The 20,499-nt window shown below is 41.9% G+C and overlaps 1 protein-coding gene across 4 annotated transcripts in view; it reads left to right on the forward strand.

Annotated features, from left to right (window-relative positions):
• sytl5 (synaptotagmin-like 5) overlaps positions 1-20,499 on the forward strand; it is a 47,364-nt gene that overhangs the window by 8,700 nt on the left and 18,165 nt on the right. For 2 of the 4 annotated variants that reach the window (XM_085765298.1, XM_085765299.1), the window contains exons 2-5: positions 16,398-16,743; positions 16,866-17,081; positions 18,913-19,025; positions 19,741-19,858. In XM_085765298.1, coding sequence (XP_085621424.1) covers positions 16,625-16,743; positions 16,866-17,081; positions 18,913-19,025; positions 19,741-19,858 — 566 coding nt within the window. In that variant the 5' untranslated portion in view covers positions 16,398-16,624. Of the gene's footprint in view, positions 1-16,397; positions 16,744-16,865; positions 17,082-18,912; positions 19,026-19,740; positions 19,859-20,499 lie in introns of those variants that run through there. The other 2 variants (XM_085765296.1, XM_085765297.1) reach the window with 2 other exon arrangements.

Here is a 20,499-nt window from a genome sequence, read left to right on the forward strand (position 1 = left end):
TAACAAGATCCAGCCTCGATCTAAAACCCTCTCATCTCTTGTTCTTTAAGTGCTCGCGTTAACTGCACAGGAATATTGAGCACATGCAGCTGAGAAACAAAAGGCTTTTTGCAGAGAAAGGTGCATGTCATAAAAGATGAAAGACACACATAATCCTTATTTTTTATATAATCTAAGCTTTGTATGTTGATGATTTCTGGCAGAGAAACACTAAAAACTACAGATACTCCAGATCTTCTGCATTTGTGTGTGTGTTTACCCAACACCCAGACCGCCTGCACTCGAGCTCAACTCACAGTTTGTAGCCTAAGCAGTGCCAGGTCTTTGGAGTTGTTAGCAGATTGTGGCTTGAAATCTGGATCACTTTCACAGCAGTTTCGGCAGAATAAATTAGCCTCTTCCACACAGCACACATGAAAAGAGACGATTATAGTGAAAATTAAGGGAACAAGGGTCATAGCTCGTCTCAGGCATCTCCGTCACCTGTCTCATAGAAGCTCCTGCCTCCTGTAATTAATCACAATAAGAAATAAATGATGATTTATAGAGGAGGCAGTTGGATATGGAGAGTTACAGCAAAAAAGTTGTGGATAATTATCTAGGTTTCTATCTATCTGTGTTATTTTAAAGAGTAGCCTAATTATTGTGTTTATTGCGTTCTGCTTTCTTTTGCTGATATCATCAGATTCATTTTTCTTACAGAGAGGTTGTGATATATTATGAAGGATACCGCTGTGACAATAGCGTGAATAGAGTGAATGACGCACAGAGGCTTGTAGTCTACGACAGGCTCTTTGTTTACCTGTCCTTGACTTAATGTAAAGAGGCCAAATCCTCCGCACATTTATAATTCAATTGAGAACAAATTCATTTCAGAAAATGCATCGTGCACTGAAGCGGTAATATTCAAATATTCAAATCAAATATTTAAGAAGCTACAAAAATGTGACACAGGGCCATTAAACTAGAGCGACTGATATAACATGGCTCTGCATTAAACAAGCCAAGGTCATATAAATAAATGAAAATTAAAAGTAAAAAAGTATTGCACAAGGTCATCTGGGGCGCTGGGAGCCCCCATGAATCTGTGACCCAGTTGTCATCCTGTGATAGACAAAACTAATCATCCAGCACCATCATCAAGTTGTCAATTTCCCTACATTTATGACCAAAACTAATCACATTAACCACAGGTTCAGAAAACTAGCTGCTATGCCACATTCATCTCATAGCCTATTGTTTAAACACTAACAACCATCACAACAAGGAATTGGATATACTAATACAACAGTTTAAGCTGATTTTATAGGACAGAGGCCAACAGGGGGCTTGTTGCATGCCTACAGCTTTGCATTATACAGTACGGCTAGCCTTAAACTATTTGAACCACGGGGTGTTTCCCTCGTTCCTCCCCTTTTGCCAACATTGATTGAATCCGGCATCATAAAACTAAAATTGACATAAACATTACGATTGATAAACATTAGCGTGTCAGCATGCTATCATGTTTCAGCTGGAGCTGCTAGCATGACGGTGCACATTAAGCCTGAGTTTAACCAATAAACTTGTTGGTGCCAACAAACTAAGTTAGTTTAAGGCCATGATTTGCTGTTTGATAATCACTTTCACATTAGTCTGATTAGTCTTTGCTATTTTCTACATTAATACAGAATCAGAGGCTTCCACCCCTAGAAATTATATGTTCTGAGTCAATGTTGTTTGTTTGACATCCTCCATTGGCTTCAGACTTCCACCTCAGGAAATGGATTGAGGCCCATTGTAAAAGGTTTTTTATCACAGTTTTATGTGTGGCAATAACAGACAGCGTGAATCTGATGTTAAAACAATTTCCCTTGAAGAAGTCATTATGATTGTGAAAGTATTCATGACAAAATAGCTTTACGCGATCACACATTGAGTTGTTTTATCTGCTAAATGAGCAGCAGAAAAGTCTTTCTGTTTTTGCATTCCTGTCACACGTCTTAAACTTTGTAAAATGAGCCGTAACTTCCCCGGGAATGAGAAACAAAGCCTTCACGGTCAGAACGTTTAAACTGCAAAGAAATCATCAGTAAGCACCTGGTTTAGCTGTCTCGCTTTTCCCCTAAAGTCCTGATCCCCCCCTTTCTTCCTGGTCATCTCTTATTCCATGAGTCAAGCTCCACAACACAACACAACATAACCAATCATCTATTTTCTGTCTCTGGGCTCTCTCAGCTGCTCTCCAGCCTTTTCCTGAGCTTATGCTGCCCTTTCCTCTTAATTAGTGAGCGAAATAACACAAACAACCTATCAATGCAGGGGCAATAATCAGCATACAGATAAGAATAATGCAGGAGAGTTCACTGAAGGTCAAAGAAAAGGAGCAGCAGAATGTGTCTGACAATGGGGCTCTGGATGAGGCACAAACTGTTAGTTTGTTTTTCTCCATTTTCTGCTCCATTGAGCCCTGCAGGAAACGGTGCAGGCCTCCGGGCCTGAGAGGTCATTACGGACAGCAGCTCCTCGGAGAGCTGTAATGTTATGGTGCCACTGACATGTGCTCTGTTTCTGTACAGGCAGTGTTTTAAATGTTAGTCATGGTTCGGCACTGGCAGGAACTACTTTCACAATAGTGGTGGTCAAATACTGCTACAATTGAAATGTACTGATTTTTTTTTCTTGAGGAGTACGCAAGTGTCAAAATGCAGAAAATTGAACACATAAGGTTTGATATATGTCAATAATAAAAGTATCACTGCTGGTGTTTTTATATCATTTTATTGCTAGTTTGCAGTAGAGCCGATTTAGATAATTTCCTTAACTGACGTGTTGCTAATTGGTTTTTATAAATCTATCATCTTAGGATTTGTCTGTAAAATTTTCAGTTGTGAAGCAGCGAGGACTGAAAGGAAAGCCATGCCTGTCTTGTTTTTAAGAATTTCACAACACATCACTCTTTAATTCTAACTAAATATTGAATTTCACTAGTTTGCAAGTATTCTCCTTTTTTTCATATTAGACAAACAAATCTTTAATGTAAATCATATTTAATAATGTTGTTAACTACCTTCTGATGCTTGCAAAGTTGTAGCTCGTGATTTACACTTTTGTTTCTTTAGCATTTTTAGGAGGTAAAACTGTAATGCTATAAACAATACTAATATTGTCGGCTGTGAAAGTACATTTTTGCCTTCTCTCATGGTGCGAGTAGTGCAAGAATTAAATTACGAACTCAAACAGCGCTACTCTGCCATTACAACCAACATTGTGGTGGAAGGCAGAATTGCAGCTCGAACGACAGAGATAAAGCTCCGCCCCTTTTACGGTCTTTCACGGATTTTGTTGTCACGTGTGCTTGCAATGCACATATTCATTCATACTAGTTCTTCTACTGTTCTGGAGATCGACTGTGAAAGTCTTAAAGACCCACCAGTTCATTACGATCAAAGCATTAACAACCCTCGGTGTAAAAGGTGAACAAAGTGGTGTAACTCTTCTCTAATATTCTTCAATCGGCTGAGCAGCCTGGCAGCAGCTTCTGAAGTATTTGAGCGAGATGGAGACGAGAACGTAAAACAGGGTTTGAATTTGTTTTGGTTTTTCTCATCCCACACAACTATTTCTGTCTCTTTTCATGTGTACAAACAAGTGCAACGCCGCAGATGCCTTTGCATAGAGATTGTCGGAAAGTGTGTAACGTTATCCCCCTTTCTAGTGATTAACACATCCCACCCTTTTCTCCGGCAGAAGCCTTTTAACCCTGGCTATTCAGAGCAACTATAAACAGACATGTGAACTGGTTTATTCCAAGTAATGCACCAGTTTTTGTTTTTTTTCTCCTGCGCTAACACTCATCCCCACCCTGAGCATGATCATTTGTAGGTTGCCAGTTTGGAGATTAGGTCAAAGGTTGATTTTGTTCTGGTGAAAAAAACTGTCTTTCTTTTTAGCTGCAATTTGACATCACCACCCAGTCTGCAGACTCACACACTCCACATGTGGCCGTGGGCGGGATGATAGTCACGGCTGTGTGAAGTTGTCTGCTCGACAGGGGTGAGTTATTCATATCGTTGTCTAATGTAGCTTCATTACCTGCGGAGCCTGCCAAGTAATTAAGGTTTCAAATTGGATTGTGATTGACAAACCGTGATGGGGCTGCGTTATTGACATGCAGAGAGTCAAGAGGAGGCAGAGGAGGAGGAGGAGGAGGAGGAGGAGGAGTGACGTGAGTGTTTGCAGACAGATCCTCGCTTGATTGGCAGTGACATGGACAGTGTGTCTGACAGGTCTGCAGACAGGGAAGGAGGTCGTTAGTGCACTGCAGTGGTGTGGCTGTGTTGTCTACCCTGAGGCGTCTCTGTGTGTGTGTGTGTGTGTGTGTGTGTGTGTGTGTGTGTGTGTGTGTGTGTGTGTGTGTGTGTGTGTTCTTGTACTTACTACATTGTGAAGACCGGAAAGAGTTTTTAACCAACAGAGTGAGGACATTTTTGGGAAGTGAGGACATTTTGGCCGGTCCTCACTTTTTTCCAAGGGCTGTTTGAGGGTTAAGACTTTAGGTTATAATTAGGTTAAGAGTAGGTGGTTAAGGTTAGGCATTTGTTTTGGATGGTTAAGGTTAAGGTTAGGGGCTAGGGAATACAAGTGTCCTCACAAAGATAGCTTTACAAGGATGTGTGTGTGTGTGTGCGTGCGTGCGTGCGTGCGTGCGTGCGTGCGTGTGTGTGTAAGAAAGAGAGAAAGACGGACAGAGGGGTCACCACTTGAACGTTAAGCACACACACAGACACACAGACAGGGATACTTTCCACTTGGACAAACACGTCATGTATCATTGGATGTGCTGTGTGTTCAACTCAACGCCCCAAACCCTTCCAGTGTACTATTATTTATTTATTTATTTTTTACCCAGAATCCTCTCCAACACGCCAGATCTTGAGCTCTGTGCGATGACGATGGCTGCCTATTGATTTCACCTCGCTGCAACACACAACACACAACACACAACACGATCACATCCGACCTCAGGAAGTGAATTACATGTGAGGGGGGCGTACACAGCAGAGATAGCAGCATAAATGCTATTTGCTTCATTTCCTTTAAGCTTAGATAAGCTGCTGCGAGCTGAGATATAACAGCATGCGTATGGATCTTTGTGAGAGTCTGCGCAGCGCTCTGTTGTGTTGTTAAAAGACACAAATCGCGGTGATAGATGCTGTCCTTGCATCCTGTTTTATGAATAGTGGCGCTTTGACTGTTGTTTGTTGACACAATCCTGTAGACTCTCTATTGTAAATTTGATCGGCCTTCCTCTCTGGGGTTTTATGTACAAAAATCTATCTCAAGAGCTTTGTGCTTCATCTCGTCCTCTTACTTAGAAAAGCAATTGAATTTTATGTCTGCTGAGTGTTGCTGTGCTTTGATCATCACTACATCTGTCATCGTTGGGATATTTCCCTCTGGATTTACTCTTCGAACAAATGAGTCAGGCCATTTAACACCCTGCCCTCTTTTACGGTCCAGTGTGCTCTTCTGCAGCCTTGGGTGATTTCTCCTCTCACACAGCAGGCAATGAACAAGTGCTGGCTGCTTTTTCCTGAAGAATTGATATTGATACTCAACAGAAGTTGACCGATCTGGGTTTAATTCATATTTGTTTACCTCTTCAGCCACTTCCACATTGCCATGCACCAAGACACTGGAGTTTTTAGGAAACCTGGTGGTTTTGGGAACTCCTACCCACACGGAAAGAACCTATAGGTTTTAATATAGGTTTGAATATATGTGACATACATAAAATTGGCCGTTTTCATATATACACAGATAAACTGCTAAAATAGGTTTCATATATGCGCATATATAGATATCCTATATATCCTCATGAGGATATATGCGCATATATGAAACCTATATGCAGTTTATCTGTGCATATATGCACCATACTGTATATGCACCATATATATTAGCATATACTGTATATGAAAATGGCCAATTTTATGTATGTCACATATATTCAAACCTATATTAAAACCTATAGGTTCTTTCCATGTGGATAACAGCACATGCATAGAGGATGAGTGGTGATTATAGATATAGAGAAGATATGTTTACCCTGAACACACCCGATATAGATATAGAGAGTCCAGCAAACAGCACAGACCTATAATAGCAGACGAGACGAAGCTGCAGGACGTTAGTTTCTCTGCTGTGTGTGCGGGGCACTGGTGTTAGCAGCTGTGAAGTGTCATTATGGACCTTTTATTGATAAATGATTAATGATTTCTACTCTCCGAGCGTGTGTGTGTGTTGGAGTCGACAGCTGTTTAGTGGTCACTAGAGACGCTCTCTGCCATTCACCATCACTGTCTCCTGCCGTCTGTGTCATATTAATGATTTAAGAGGACAATGTCCAGCATCCTGTAAATGACCACAGGGGGATTCGGGGGTTATACTTTAAAACAAGAAGAATAGAGCCACAGTGCATTAAAGGCTGCAGGTTTTACAGCTTTCACCCTGAAGGAAACCATCAAGATGATGAAGAGTAAAGGCTAAAAGACTCATGCAACCGATTGTATAACTTATTAATGATCTGGACTCACAGCCGTCTATTGAAGGACTGTGTGGCAGTGATCACGCTGGCCAATCTAACACCAGGGGGAAATAAACTGGAAAAACCTTTTGTTCTCCCAGGAGATGAAGAATCTGCTGATACAAGGTGAAGTAGCTTCTTTATGATTTGCAGCCTTTAAGGTAGAAGAAATCTCCAGTGTTTTAAGATCTGAGCTGCTCCTCTCTGAGATAACAAGGCAGAAGTCGAAGCAGAAGAATTTTCAATCCAGAGAGGGACGAGGGTGACCCACATTTCTGGGAAAAATAAATAAATAAAAGAATACACCACACGCCATACAATGTTATCTTGACCTAGTTCATCCCACTTTAACTGTCTCACAGAAAGGTTTTGTAACTGTAAAGGTGTGTGGTGCATTCAACGCTTCTGGGGCATTGCTGCTCGTCTCAAGAGGAGAGGGAAGAAACCTGAGCCGAGCAGAGATCAGGATGTTGAAAAAGACGGAGAAAGAAGGAAGGAAGGATAAAAAAAAATGCAGATGTGTGATATTTATATTTTATGGGATTGCAGCAAAATCATACAGTATATTTGGAGTAACACAATCCCAATCAAGGAGTCACGATGCACATTACTGTTGTACAAATTAATGAGCCTGAGCACGGCGTAATTCAAAACTGACAAAACTAATTAGCGAGACTGTGTAACAGAAAAGATGGCACAATCCTCCTTCGACAAATTAAAACTTGTTGGCAATAAAAAAAAGCACCTTAGCTCAGTTACACACACACCTGGTCTAGTGACACCAGTAGTTCATGGTGGTTGATGTTTGCTAACACTAGAGGTTCAGTTGAGGCTGGACACACAACGAGACGTCCCTCAAATCTTAACCCAGTTTTAAAACTTGGGAGATCACAGACGTGAGGACAGTATCAACATGTCGTTAGCTGGCTGTCCTGGTGTGCACTCTTTTATGCAGTAAAAAAACAAACGAAAAAGAAAAAGAGAAAAAGATTATGGGTTAAATCCTGCCTGAGGAGACATTATTGGTGCATCTTATACACTCTGCAGCTCTAAGTACACAACATCCAGTTAGTGATGCTTCCCAGTCTTCTTGCTTGCTCTCATTGGCTGTTCCGGTTGTTTCCATCGGAGGCAGCCTAATCTGGGATCAACTGGAGATCTATCAAGGCTTCGGCTCAATCAGGAGCAGTAAAATAATCATTGATCAAACACACTTGAGGATTAATTGGACAAATAATCATTGGGGACAAGGATTGGACAAAACCGTCCCAAAATCAGGCCAAAAAACTGTCAGTGTGTATCACCAGCCTTACCGACTCAATGACTCTTATCCTAATGCTGCTGCTGCTATCGCTATGCTAATGTTTTAGTATGGTTATATTTCTGTCACAGTCTCACGGCCACAGTGGATGCCTAATATCTGTTTAAAGTTTGGGAGCACACATAAAGAATTTGGTTTAATATGTCGCAAAATAGTGCAGATATAGTGCACAGACTGAATGTGTATGGGTGTTTGAGAGAATCCATGTGAATATTGTGGATATTTCAACCGTGTCACGAAGCCCTCGTCCTGTCTTAAATAAGTGCTGTATGCCGTTTGTGATTGATGTTTTTTCCCCCATCAGTTCCTGATTATAGAGGGAGCGGGCGGATCAATACAGTGTCAGCAGTAATGCAGGAGTTGTGCCAGACCCTTGCGGTGGAGAGGGAGCTCAGCCAGACGGCAAAGCTTTCGATTTACCAGTCGACCTACATTCTGACCCCTCGCTCGATGGCCATGAGCCGTGGATAGTGACCGAAAGAATGAGACCACAGGTGCAAGTGGCCAAGATGAGTTTCCCGCCGCAGGATGGCTGCGTGGGTTTCAGCCTCAGAGATGATGACTGTTGTGGGCAAGGAGCTCCGACGTTGGTCTAGGGTCGATGCTGAGGGTAGAGCCACCGCTCCTTCGTGTTGACAGGAGACAGTTGATGCATCCTGGGCGTCTTCTCTTGGAGATGTTAGGACATGTCCGACTGGAAGGAGACCCCAGGGCAGACCCACAACATGCTGTAGAGATATATATAGTACAGGACAGGTGCATCTCAATAAATTAGAATATCATGGAAAAGTGTATTTAGGTCAGTAATTACATTTTTAAAAAGTGAATCTAATACATTATATAGATCCATTACACACAGAATGTCTTTATTTAAAGAGACCCAGAGGAGTTTGCGTTTGGTTATAAAATAGTCTCATATTAAAGCAGATATCAGTGGCACGGCCGTTTCGGCTAATGCTGTGTTCAAGGCAGGCTTTTGAAACCGTAAGTTACAGCTTCAAGTCACAACTACGACTTGGTAGCGTTCCAGGTAACCCGTAGCTCGTGTTTTTACCGTCCTGTTGTCTGTGAAAGTTCCCTATAACGGCCACTCGTAACTTCCGACCCGTGAACTCGTACCAGATCGAACTGGTATGACTTCACAGGAAGGAAAAACACAAAGTACGAGTTTCCTTGAACGCACCATGAGTTAGCAGCGCCCTTGTCAGGCATCAATTGTCGTGCTACGTCACCACATTCACGCGCATCCCTTGGCTGCACACACAGCCCTTCATGCCGTTCTCTCCCCTCATTGGATAACACTTGTATCCCACAAGGAAAATTTTCTCCTCGGGTTACAGCAGAGCAGAGTGACGGAGAGACTCGTGTTTAGGCTGAAATACTTCATGTAAGTGATTGCTGACGGAAAATAGGACTATTTAGGACCATAGACTGTAAAAAGAATGGACGTAGCGTCCGTGACGTCACCCATTGGTTTTGGGGAGTCGTTTTTGTGACTCAAATATGGCGGAACCCGCCCACTGGCCTCGAAGCAGCTGTCCACGGAGCTGCTCGGACCTGTCACTCAACGTTTTCGCGCCCTAATTGGCCAGAGTTTTAACCTAATAACAGTAAAACGGTAGAGTTAAAAAAAAAATTCACCCCCCTCAGAGTGTGTGCGGGGGTAGAAACTATCGATTGAGAAAAAAAAACGTTCTGACACCAGGCTTTTAACATGTTTACTGAGGATGTAAAATCGGCGATTTTAACATGGGGGTCTATGGGGAATGCTCCCTTCTGACACCAGCCCCCAGAGGAATCCGAGGGGATTGCAGTTTTTTGAACGCGGAAGTGAGCTTCACTTCTCAGACCGACAACTGCCCCCTTGTTTAGGACTTATATTAACAAAAACATTCCACTGATATCTGCTTTAATATGGACGAATCTACGTTACCCACACTTGTGTCCATTTGTGTGTCCATTTTCGATAAATACTGTATAATATCGTTTTGTCTTTATAGTTATTTTGATATTATTTAGCGGTCGACTCGCCCAGCATTTCCTTGTTTCAGTTTCCCGGAACGCTGCCCGGCGGGTCATGGGAATAACACCACCAGATCGCTAGTTGGCATCGTTTATGGTCGGAACTACGACAATATCTGATCGTCTTCAAACCTCTGACCTCCAACTTCGTTCTTGGCAAATGTTTTCACTTTCGTCCGTCTTGCACCGGGTCCAAGAATTTCATCGTGCGCATGGATGCTCATGGGAAATGTTGCGTGAAAACACTTTGCTTTCCAAAACTCCTCGTAGTCCCTTTAATTTCTTTTAATTGTAAGTCGTAAGACCTAAAATTCAGTATCTCAAAAAATTTGTACTCATCTTACGAAAGACACTTTTAATATGGAAATGTTGGCCTTCTGAAAAGTATGTCCATCTAGATGCACTCAATACTTGGTTGGGACTATTCGACTTTGACTACTGGGAATAGGACTTTTCCATGATATTCTAATTTATTGAGATGCACCTGTACCTCCCTTAATCTCTGAAGGGAATGCCCCGGGAGTGTTTCTTGGAGTAGGTTCATTGTCTTTCTTCTCTAACCTGCTGCCAACGTGGCCTGACCCTGGGATGTCAGGAAACAGACGGGTGCAGGAAGAGTGAGACAGAGACAACAGGGGATGGACAAGCTTCTCTCATTCACCACTTGACCTTGTGAGGTGTCCTGGATATTGGTGTTTGCTCTCAGGCCAGTATTAGCGTTATGTGCTGCTTGATGCTCAAGCAACCAAATACACATTCACAGACTTCCAGTTAAACCAAGTCGCACTGTGGCTGATTTCCAGTTTCCAGTCAGCAGCGTGTCGCAGCTGGATCCGGTCTGACAGTCACCACTTTCATTTAGCTCTGCTGCATTTTCAACCCAAACAAAACAACAAACACCTCGGGGGAAAACAGATGTTTGTTGTTTCAATCACAAGAGTAAAAAACACAGTGGTCAGTGGGGAAAACAATGATATAGCATCACACACACAAAAAAAAGCTCAAGTAAACACTTCAAACATCTGCCCACTTCAGCAGCAGTAGGATAGTGTATGTGACACACATCACTGACTCACACCGGCTCCCTGTTTCTTTTAGAGTTGACTTTTAAAGTCCCTTTAATCACCTATAAAGCTCTCAAGGGTTTAGCACCTTCAGACTTTTTTTTTTTGGATCTTATCACCCACTAAAGGCCCTGAGCTGCTCCGGAGCTGCTCTTTTGATTGTGTCTTTTGAAAGCACTCCACAGACAAAGTGGTGGAGGCTGCTTTTATGAACTGAGCACCAACCTGTGGAGTGATCTGCCCGTGAACATCAGACAGGCTGCATTATATAAAAAAAAAAGACAAAAAGAAAGAGCTGAAAACATACAGTAGGTCTAACAGAAAGCTTTTAGTCTTAATATCCCTTAAGCCTGTTTTTTTTATGAGTTCTACCCTCTTTTCTCTTTTAATTTCAATATATTTTATGTAACCTGCTATTTTAATTTATCGGCTTTATTTGAGTAAAGTATTTTGAGCTGAACTTTGTGCATGAAAGGTTCAATTCAAAAAGTAGATTATTATTATTATCTGTCGTGGTATTATAGTATGATGTTGTGGCTCTGCATGTGTTGCTATTGGCAAAGACACCTAAGAGCTGCTGTTTCCGACAGGGCTGTGATTTACAGAGTGGTTAGATCCAAAGCTTGGTGTAAAATGTACAAACCCAAACCTCTCTGTGATGTTAGAAGGTAAAAAAAACAAACAAAAACAAATCCTCCACTGTGTTTGTCAATGAAACCATTAACATTTGAAGGTTTTCCTGCTGGAACAACACTCCACTATTGAACTAGATGCAGCTCAGGCCTCGGCCTCGGTTTCTGACTTCAAAGTCACATTTTATCTGTTCCTCCCTCCGCCCTCTGAACGTTCAGTAATGACTGTATTTTATGTTCATCCTGTGTTCATTTCTCATCCGCATCCACTTTGCTCTTCCGCCAAACACGTCCTGGCTGCTCTCAGCACACCTGTGGTCTGTAATAGGCAGATTGATTCTGCTGTCTGCGAGCCCCTGCCACCTGCAGAAAACACCACACCGACTGCTGATGAAATGCCACACAGTTACGAAAACACCAAGAAGGACCATAATTTGGCTTTTGTAGCCATGGCGTCCCGGGTTTTTGCTCAGACCCTGTGACAAATAAATGACCCATTATATACTCGGACGACACGAGCTGTGAATGGTGGCGGAGAAGATGAAAACCTTCTTCACGCTGTGCTGAGAGAGCAGCAAAAGTCGGCGTGCTTCCCTCTGAGATGTCGTTAGTGCAGGGCTGAGACGTGAGGCATCAGAAGACAAAGTTTTGCCGTCTCCTCGCTCGTGTTTGCTCAGGGCAGAGAGAGCGGGAATGTGTGCTGTGTGTACTCAGGGAGGGCTGCATCGGGTCACCACGCCTACTGCAGCACTCACTTCAAACTATGAGACAGAGTTGGCTCTTACAGCACAACTATAATATGTTGGAAGCTCGGATAAATATTTGTTTCACTACTGTATATTGACCTTGTTGACTGAGTGTTAGTCATGCGTGTGTCAGGAGTATTATGTGGCACTGTGTCTCGGCTGCCAGGAACTTGTGTGTTGTTATAGTCTGCTTTTATATTTCCTGCTTCCTATTGATAATTTGATTTTATTATAAAATCTACATATTCTGTTATTCTGATTTTGCTTTATTATATCTGAAGTAGGGCTGGACAATTATGGGAAAAATCGTAATCACGATTTTGTATGTGTATGGTGGGAGTTTAAAGGGTTCAACATTTTGGCAAATTGGCTCATTGCCATAATCCCTATAGTCATAGCAGTAGGTCTGTTACCTTTATTTGTCAGTGCAAGCTATTTTTAGAATGGCGGAGCAGAGCCGCGAGCTGCTCAGAGCTACGCTACGGAGGCCTAGGGATTTCTTGGTTTCCCTCATCAAACTCATCAAATACACAATCCAACAACTCCAAAACACTCTGGTGGACAAGTTGTGACCTGCACATTTACCACGCTATGAGATAATAACGGAACGTGACGAGACAGAGCTGTTTTTCGAGGTAAATACAGAGACTGCTTGCTGAAAAACTGTCCCTGAAGGCAACACAAATCAGCGGTTTTGCATGAATTTACTTCTAAAACGGCTCCGTCTCGTAACGTTCCGTTGGTCCAATTTGCCAAAAATGTTGAACTATCCCTTTAATGAACCAGCAACAACAGGCCAGAGGAGCTAACTTACTAACTGACTGTAGTAGGAAAATGATCAAATAATCGTTGTTCTTCGATTTATATAAGTTTTGAGATCGTTTGGATCCAAAATCGGAATCATGATTAAAATTCGATTCATTGTCCAACCCTGGTCTGAAGCCCAGATCGCTGACAGTTTGAGGATAACTGTGTCATATAAATGTGCTTCAATTGACCACTTGGACTTAGATTCAGGTGCTGCATCACATGCAACCTCCAATTAATCCTACAGCCTTGTTTTTTCATGGGCAAGTGAGGATCAACACTCAGAACCTGCAGTGGTCGAACCGATCCCAAGATTCACTGTGTGCTGGTAATGAAAGCAAACACCTCTAATAGAGAGACACATTGTATTTCAGCCCAGGTGACAGCTCAGCTAATGGTTCAACCACGGTTAAATCCAACAGGAATTAAGCCTGCAATTTTTTATTTTATTTTTTTGTGACAAAAAAGTTACTGTTGTCAATGTTGCTAGGCGACAGGAGCTTTGGTTGGCGTTGCTGGGCACAGCGTCAACCCTTTGTAAAAACCACCAGACCTTCTCTCTCTCTCTTCGTTAGCGCTCCACCACCACAGCTATGAAGGGCCACACATTGAAGACTTGACGATGATGATATCTGACTGTCCCTGCATGTCTGTGCTTTTAAAAATAGTTGAAGTTTTAGGAAAAATAAGTAAGGAGAAGGCATCGTTATATAAGTAACCAAGTGTTTGTTTTCAACCCCACTGGCTCGATGGACGATCCACAATCCACGACCGCAGGCGCTTGTTCCAGGAAAAGTCACCACCTCTGTCAAAGCTGGACTGGAAAGCCAGGAGCCGTCGCAGAGATAGTTCAGAAACAGAGATATTTTCAGACAGTGTCTCCTGGAGGACATTCACAGAGCGGCGCTCCACTGTTTGCATGAAAACTGAAAGCAGTAGCCGAGCGAGAGAGTGAGTTCAAACTGAATAAATCTTCCCATTGGCTTGAGTGCAGCTGCAGTTCAGTTTAAGACGCTATAATCGCTGATGTCACAATGAACCTTTGGGTGCAAATGAAGCTGAGATGATGTCTGCTGGTTCATTAGTGCTAATTCATGTAAAGTGAAGGGAAGAGGCGAGAGGAGAAAGGACAAGGATGAAAGAGACGGTAATGAATAAGGACTGAAGGAGGCTGGTGTGAGCCTGTGCAGATCTGCAGATCCTCTACTTAACTCAATTTTTATCCCTCAACTCCTCGTACACAAGCACAGACTGAATTTTGTCTCTCTCCTCGGAGTCTTATATAAAAATATCCTTGTATGTATTAGGTTCTGATCTTCGTGGTTGATTTTATTGACAGTGTGCCGGGGAAAGCTTATTTATGTGAAAATCAAGTTAATCACAATTTGCAGCCGCAGCAGCAGGATGTTGAATCGTATCTCTCTCTCTCTCTCTGTGTCCATGTGTCGTATTCAAAGCTGACCGTTTCCCTGCATTCGAGTCGCCCTAAGGAATCAGGGCCACTTAGCGTCTTCACAGCACATGATGGGAATGACATTTCCATTGCTTCGCTCTGCTCCCTGTGGACCGTTAATCTCAGGTGGTGGGTCCTGGGTTGATGGTTCGATGTCTGGTTTCCTCCGGTCCATATGTCACAGTCAGCAAGACACTGAACTCCAACCTGCTCTCGATGGGTGTGTTTGCACAGCGGGGGAGTCCACACAGCCGCACTACCGTCTCCATCCGGCTGCACCCATACACAATATATGACACATGACATTATATCATGAGTGATGCTGCCAGAGATAAGGGGATATATTAGATCTTCTGGATGTATGAGTTAATACAGTAAAAAAAATATAAACATTTATATATTTACCATTTACCATATGCACATTTTATATATATATAAAAAAAACTATAGTTTTTGACTTGTAAAACTGCTGAATTAACAGATAATGACTGAATATGTATTAACAAAACATATTCCCACTAATATAAGCAGGCATACATGTATGGGCAAGACATATCACATGTCAGTATGTGAAATGGTTCTCCAATCTCTAACAGATTTTATATATTATTTTTGCGCCTATTTCTATTTAAAGGAGACATATTATTCCCCTTTTTCACAAATTAAAATAGTTCCCAGGTGTCTTAAAGTCATATCTGTGACATGCTTTGGTCAAAATACCCCAAGGATCAAACATCACGGCTCTTTTCATCCGCTCAAAACAGCCCTGTTCAGAACGGCTGGTTTCAGTGCCTGCCCCTTTAAATGCAAATCAGCCACTGCTTGCCCCGCCCCTTCTACCGGTCCCAGGTAGGGGTGAGGTTATGCAAATTTGAAAACTAGTTACATCACTGGAAGACAACTGAGGGAACAGCTTGTAAAACCACGTGGATTTCAACCTAGGGAGCCGGAAAATTACAGATTTTTTTTTGTCAAGTCTCACATTTTGGGGGCCAGAAGGCAAGACAAACACCCAAATATATGTTAAAGAGCCTTCAGAAAGTGATATTTTCATAGTATGTCCCCTTTAAGAACATTGATTTTCATTTTATATGTACATATTATACTTCATATAGAAATTACATTTCTGTACATTTGTGTACACTGGGAAAACTTGGGTCCAGTGAGGGCATCGTTCACGTGCCAAATGATGAGAACACAGATGTCGACCTCAGGGGATCAGTGAGGTGAACAACAGACCTCTTTCCTCTGGGCACCGTGAATCTCTGCACCAGATTTCATGGCCGTAACAACAAGCACTGATGAGATGTTTCCGTCTGAACTGACGGACTCTACCATCCCTCAGACGTGTGTGTCGCTGCTCACGTGAATCAAAGCTTTAGTCTCTTAATTCAAAAGCATCTGCCCAGGGAATCTAACATGGCTGTGTGTGCTAGTATGCCGGTGAGCAGGTAATTATTACAAGCCATGTTGTGAATTTCAGGGCCAGACAGAGCTTTGCTAATGGAAGCTGAGAAATGTGGGTGTTGTGCTCTGAATGTCAGACTCAGAGCCTAATTGGGAGGTTGTTAAGCTGCGGCGGAGCTGTCAAATGTCTACCAATTACGTACGCTTCTCCTTGTAATCCTGCAAATCATTGTCTTATTTTTAATTAATGCTTATATTGCTGCAGCCAGAAGACAAGCACATTAACCTGGACTTCCACTGCCAATCCATTTGCAATAAGTTATTATCGCCAGGTGCGTTTTATTGACTTTTCCTTCTGTCTGTTTCACATTGTGTAGGATTCCTGAACGTCAGCTTCTCCGGAGACAGAGAGGATTAGAGGAGGAAACACTGGATGGGACACTGGGAAAGTTCAGACTATGCCAGAGCTAAAAGAAACAACAACCCATTCGTTAGCAGAAGAGAAACTGGGGCACCTTGCATCATAATGTAGTTTTCTTCTGACTCCCTTCGATGCAACCTCTTTGTTGGCTGTTCTGACTGTCTGGGTCTAAGAGAGGGATCAATGGAGCAGGCCGAGGAGGATCTGAATCTCTCCTTTCTGCTGGAACATGAGAGAGACATGATCCTGAAAGTGCTGCAGAAGGACGAGAAGCTGAGGAAACGAGAGGAGAAGAGGATACGGTGAGGGCTTTGGTGTCGCCATTTCAACTAATCTCCATCTCACTCTGACTTTTCTCAGTTTCTCTTGATGTTCTCTCCTCTTTCTCTTTCTTTCTCTTTCTCTCTCTGTCTCTCTCACACAGGAAGCTGAAGAATGAGCTGCTGGAGATCAAACGAAAGGGCTCCCGTCGGCCCAAGGAGTTGGACGAGCGACAGTGCGCCCGCTGCCTGAAGGCTCTGGGCCTGATTTTCGATCGTGGGGATCTCTGCGAGGAGTGTCAGCTGCGCATCTGCAGCGACTGTCGCGCCGAAACTCCCAACAGACGCCAGTGGAAGTGCAACGTTTGTGCCAAGATCTCGTAAGTGTTGATGCTCGCCAGGGAATTGAACGGTGTTTAGTGTTTGGGAGAGGAATGGACTCCAGATGGTTTGAATTAGATGGTTAATGACACCACATCTGTCTCCATTTGTCTGGGAGGGCCTCAGGTGTTTCATCTTTGGGATCGTCTCCAAAGCTACAAGGAAAAATCCACCCCAACCTCACAAAAAAAACAAAAAAAATCCACTGCAGCACCATTTATCAGTGCTGTTTACTGTTCCCACACCACCCCTGTTTGATATATGTGCTCCATACACAGTTATGATAATTAGTTTGCTAAATGTATTTATTTAGTTTTTCTCAGAAGTAAAGATAGCTCACATATATTTGGATCTGTACACTCTATGAAAAGTGCATCACCTCTCTTAGTCACTTGAAATATTCAGTGCATTTCCTCCCAGATGACAGTTGTTTTGCAAAGAGTGATACTGTTGCATATGCATTTCTCCCTTTTTTTCTTCTTCTTTCTGCAAACGAAGCGTTCAAGTGTTGGACTTCCACCTTTCCCTCTTCTTGTCTCCTTATGGTTGTTTCAGTGGAAATGCATCAGCTCTGTTTACGATAACAAATCTTTCCATTGCGGCTCTGGTGATTGCTGTCTTTGAAGTCATGTTGTTGAGTCACTATGACAACAGGCGACTGTGAGGCGTCATCGCAGATCTTTGCTGTTAATTAATGGCATTATTAAAGCATTTTTAATGAAGGGATGTTTTAAAGACACAACATAAAACTGAAAGTCATCTTGTTTTTAATGATGAAATATTTAGTGCAAGTTGTCATTTTATTAGGAACCTCTTGTTAAAGCCAGTGCAGTCTAATCCAACAGTAGATACATACCAGTTGACTATCAACGAGAGCAGGTTAAACACAAACACCTCTCTATATACTGTAGGGGTGGGCAAAAATATCGATATGGCAATATATCGCGATACTGTATACCGCGATACGATATCGATATTCAATATTTAAATATAGATTATTTCAACAAAAAAAATTTTTTTTCAAATAAATTTTTTCAAATAATAAATCATGTTTCAGACGTAAATCCAGTACGACTTCTGCACCTCTGCTCCGCGAGGTGTCACTGTACTGCTACCTCAGACAGTGTGTTGTACAGTATGTTGTTGTAACTTGCACTTGTATAAAATGGCATGGATAATTTAAATTACATTGTTTTGACTCAGTTTGTCCCATAAATTATCACTATCATCTGATGTACATACAACTCGGATTTTAAGATGCATAATGCCTTTTACATTTTTCAGTGAACTATGTAGAATATCGCAATATATCGCAATGTATCGCAAAATTTGGATATCGCAATATCGTATCGTATCGTGACTCAAGTATCGTGATGCGTATCGTATCGTGAGGTCCTTGGCAATGCCCACCCCTAATATACTGCAATACATCCAAAATGATCATATACTGTAGTTCAATCAACAACAAAATAATTTCAGTTTTGTCACTCACAGCACTGTCATATGAGATTATGTACTTTAGTTGCAGCTGTGTGTACCTAATAAACCGGAAACTGGCTTTATCCTCGAGACAAATAAGAAATGTGAGATGTTTCCAGCTCAGCCACAGTGGAAACGATTAGATACTAAACTAACCACAATGCTACTCATGAGGCTAAACATTAGGGTTTGGTGTGTGTTCTTCAGAGTCATTTAGCAGTGGGGTTTTATTTCTACTCTCATAACACTCATAAATGACTGATCAATGATTGATGGTATTGAAGAGCATGAGCTGACCTTGGTGTTTTGAGAGGCTGAGTCGGCGGTAAGCAGCGGACTGTGTGTTTGCAGGGAGCTGAAGGTGGTGACAGGAGAGTGGTTCCTGGAGGAGCGGTCCAAACGCTTTGAGCCGAAGATGCTGAGCAGCGACGTGGTCAAGCAGAACATCCTGAGCAGCCCGACGCGTGAGTCTGACCACTGACGCACTCAACATATACCCACATGTAATATACATATATATGAGCTATATATGTTAGGGTTATATATATAATATATGTACATACTGTATATTGAATGTCCTTATATGAAATATATACATATACATAATGTAATAACATGTCAAACGTTCATGATATGAAACCTATTGAAAATAGACACACACACACATTTATATATGAACTATATGTTAACCAATATACATACCGTATGCACATACATGTATGTTAGTGCGCATGCGTCAACTTGTGTGCCACCAGTTACAAACGCTCCTGATTTTTTTCCACTATTTTTCATGTCTTATTCTGCTTTTTATTTTCGTAATAATAATTTATTTATCTACGTATATCTCACTTTGTGTTGATTTCTCTTAGAAATCAGGAGTTTGTAACAAAGAAAAACTTCCCTCCGGAGATAAATAAAGTGATTCTGAATCTGAATCTGAAGTTTATGTATATTGAACATATACAGTACATGTTAAGTACACGAACTGTATATCCATACCAAAGTCAAATGGTACATGTAAATATAAAAGATGGAGATGTATGTTCAAAATTGATAAGAAAAACATGTATAAGCATATATTATTGATATGTTGTTTCGATAGATTTGCATATACAAATCAAACATACAGGTGTAGGATAAATATTGACCGTGTTAAGTGATTTTTGTTTTGATCACAAGTCACAGACAAGAAATCGACAGAGAACCTGTCGGCTCCTTCTGAGCCGGAGAAAACCGACACCCCGAAGACCCACAGGAGCAGGATACTTGGCGCTATGGACGGCGCCAGGAGAAAAGGGTAAACTGTGAACACGGAGCAGCAGCTCAGTTGACGTTCATGCAAATAAACACTCGTCGTGAATTCAGCAGGGTTTTACTCGCTCAATTATTACATAACGTGAAAAACAGGAAAAATGAATGAACACAGGATAGAGTTAGCACAAACCCAAATTTTTGAAGAAGCCTGCAGTGTGATGAAAGCTCACTTCAGCACAAAGGCATCAGAACAGATCAAGTGGATGCTCATTTGATTCTTGAGACCCTGAATGCATTTTAAAATACATTTGGCGAAGCAACATGGAAGTAATTGGATTGTGCCGTCTAACATCACTCCACAACTTGGCTGCACTCTAATGGTTCCTGAAGGCATCACAGCGTTTCAGACAAAAAGCAGACAACTCTGATGAACAATAGACGCTTGTGCTGCTCTGCTCGCACAACGTTCGGCTGCTTCACTTTCAAAATCTCACGGAGCAGCAGCAATTATTTTATCAGAGCGGTGCCTGCTGAGTACTTCCTGTCTCATATATTACATAACCCATCATTAAGAAGAAAACAGTGACTACAAACTGTTGAATTAATTCAAACATAAATATTCATCATTTATTCTGAAAGTGCATCTTGTTTGCACAAATGTGTGATACAGAAAATTGTGTTTCT

This window comes from Trachurus japonicus, chromosome 21 (genome assembly GCF_045865225.1).
Source record: "Trachurus japonicus isolate A0001 chromosome 21, Traja_1.0".
Taxonomy (NCBI): Eukaryota; Metazoa; Chordata; class Actinopteri; order Carangiformes; family Carangidae; genus Trachurus; species Trachurus japonicus.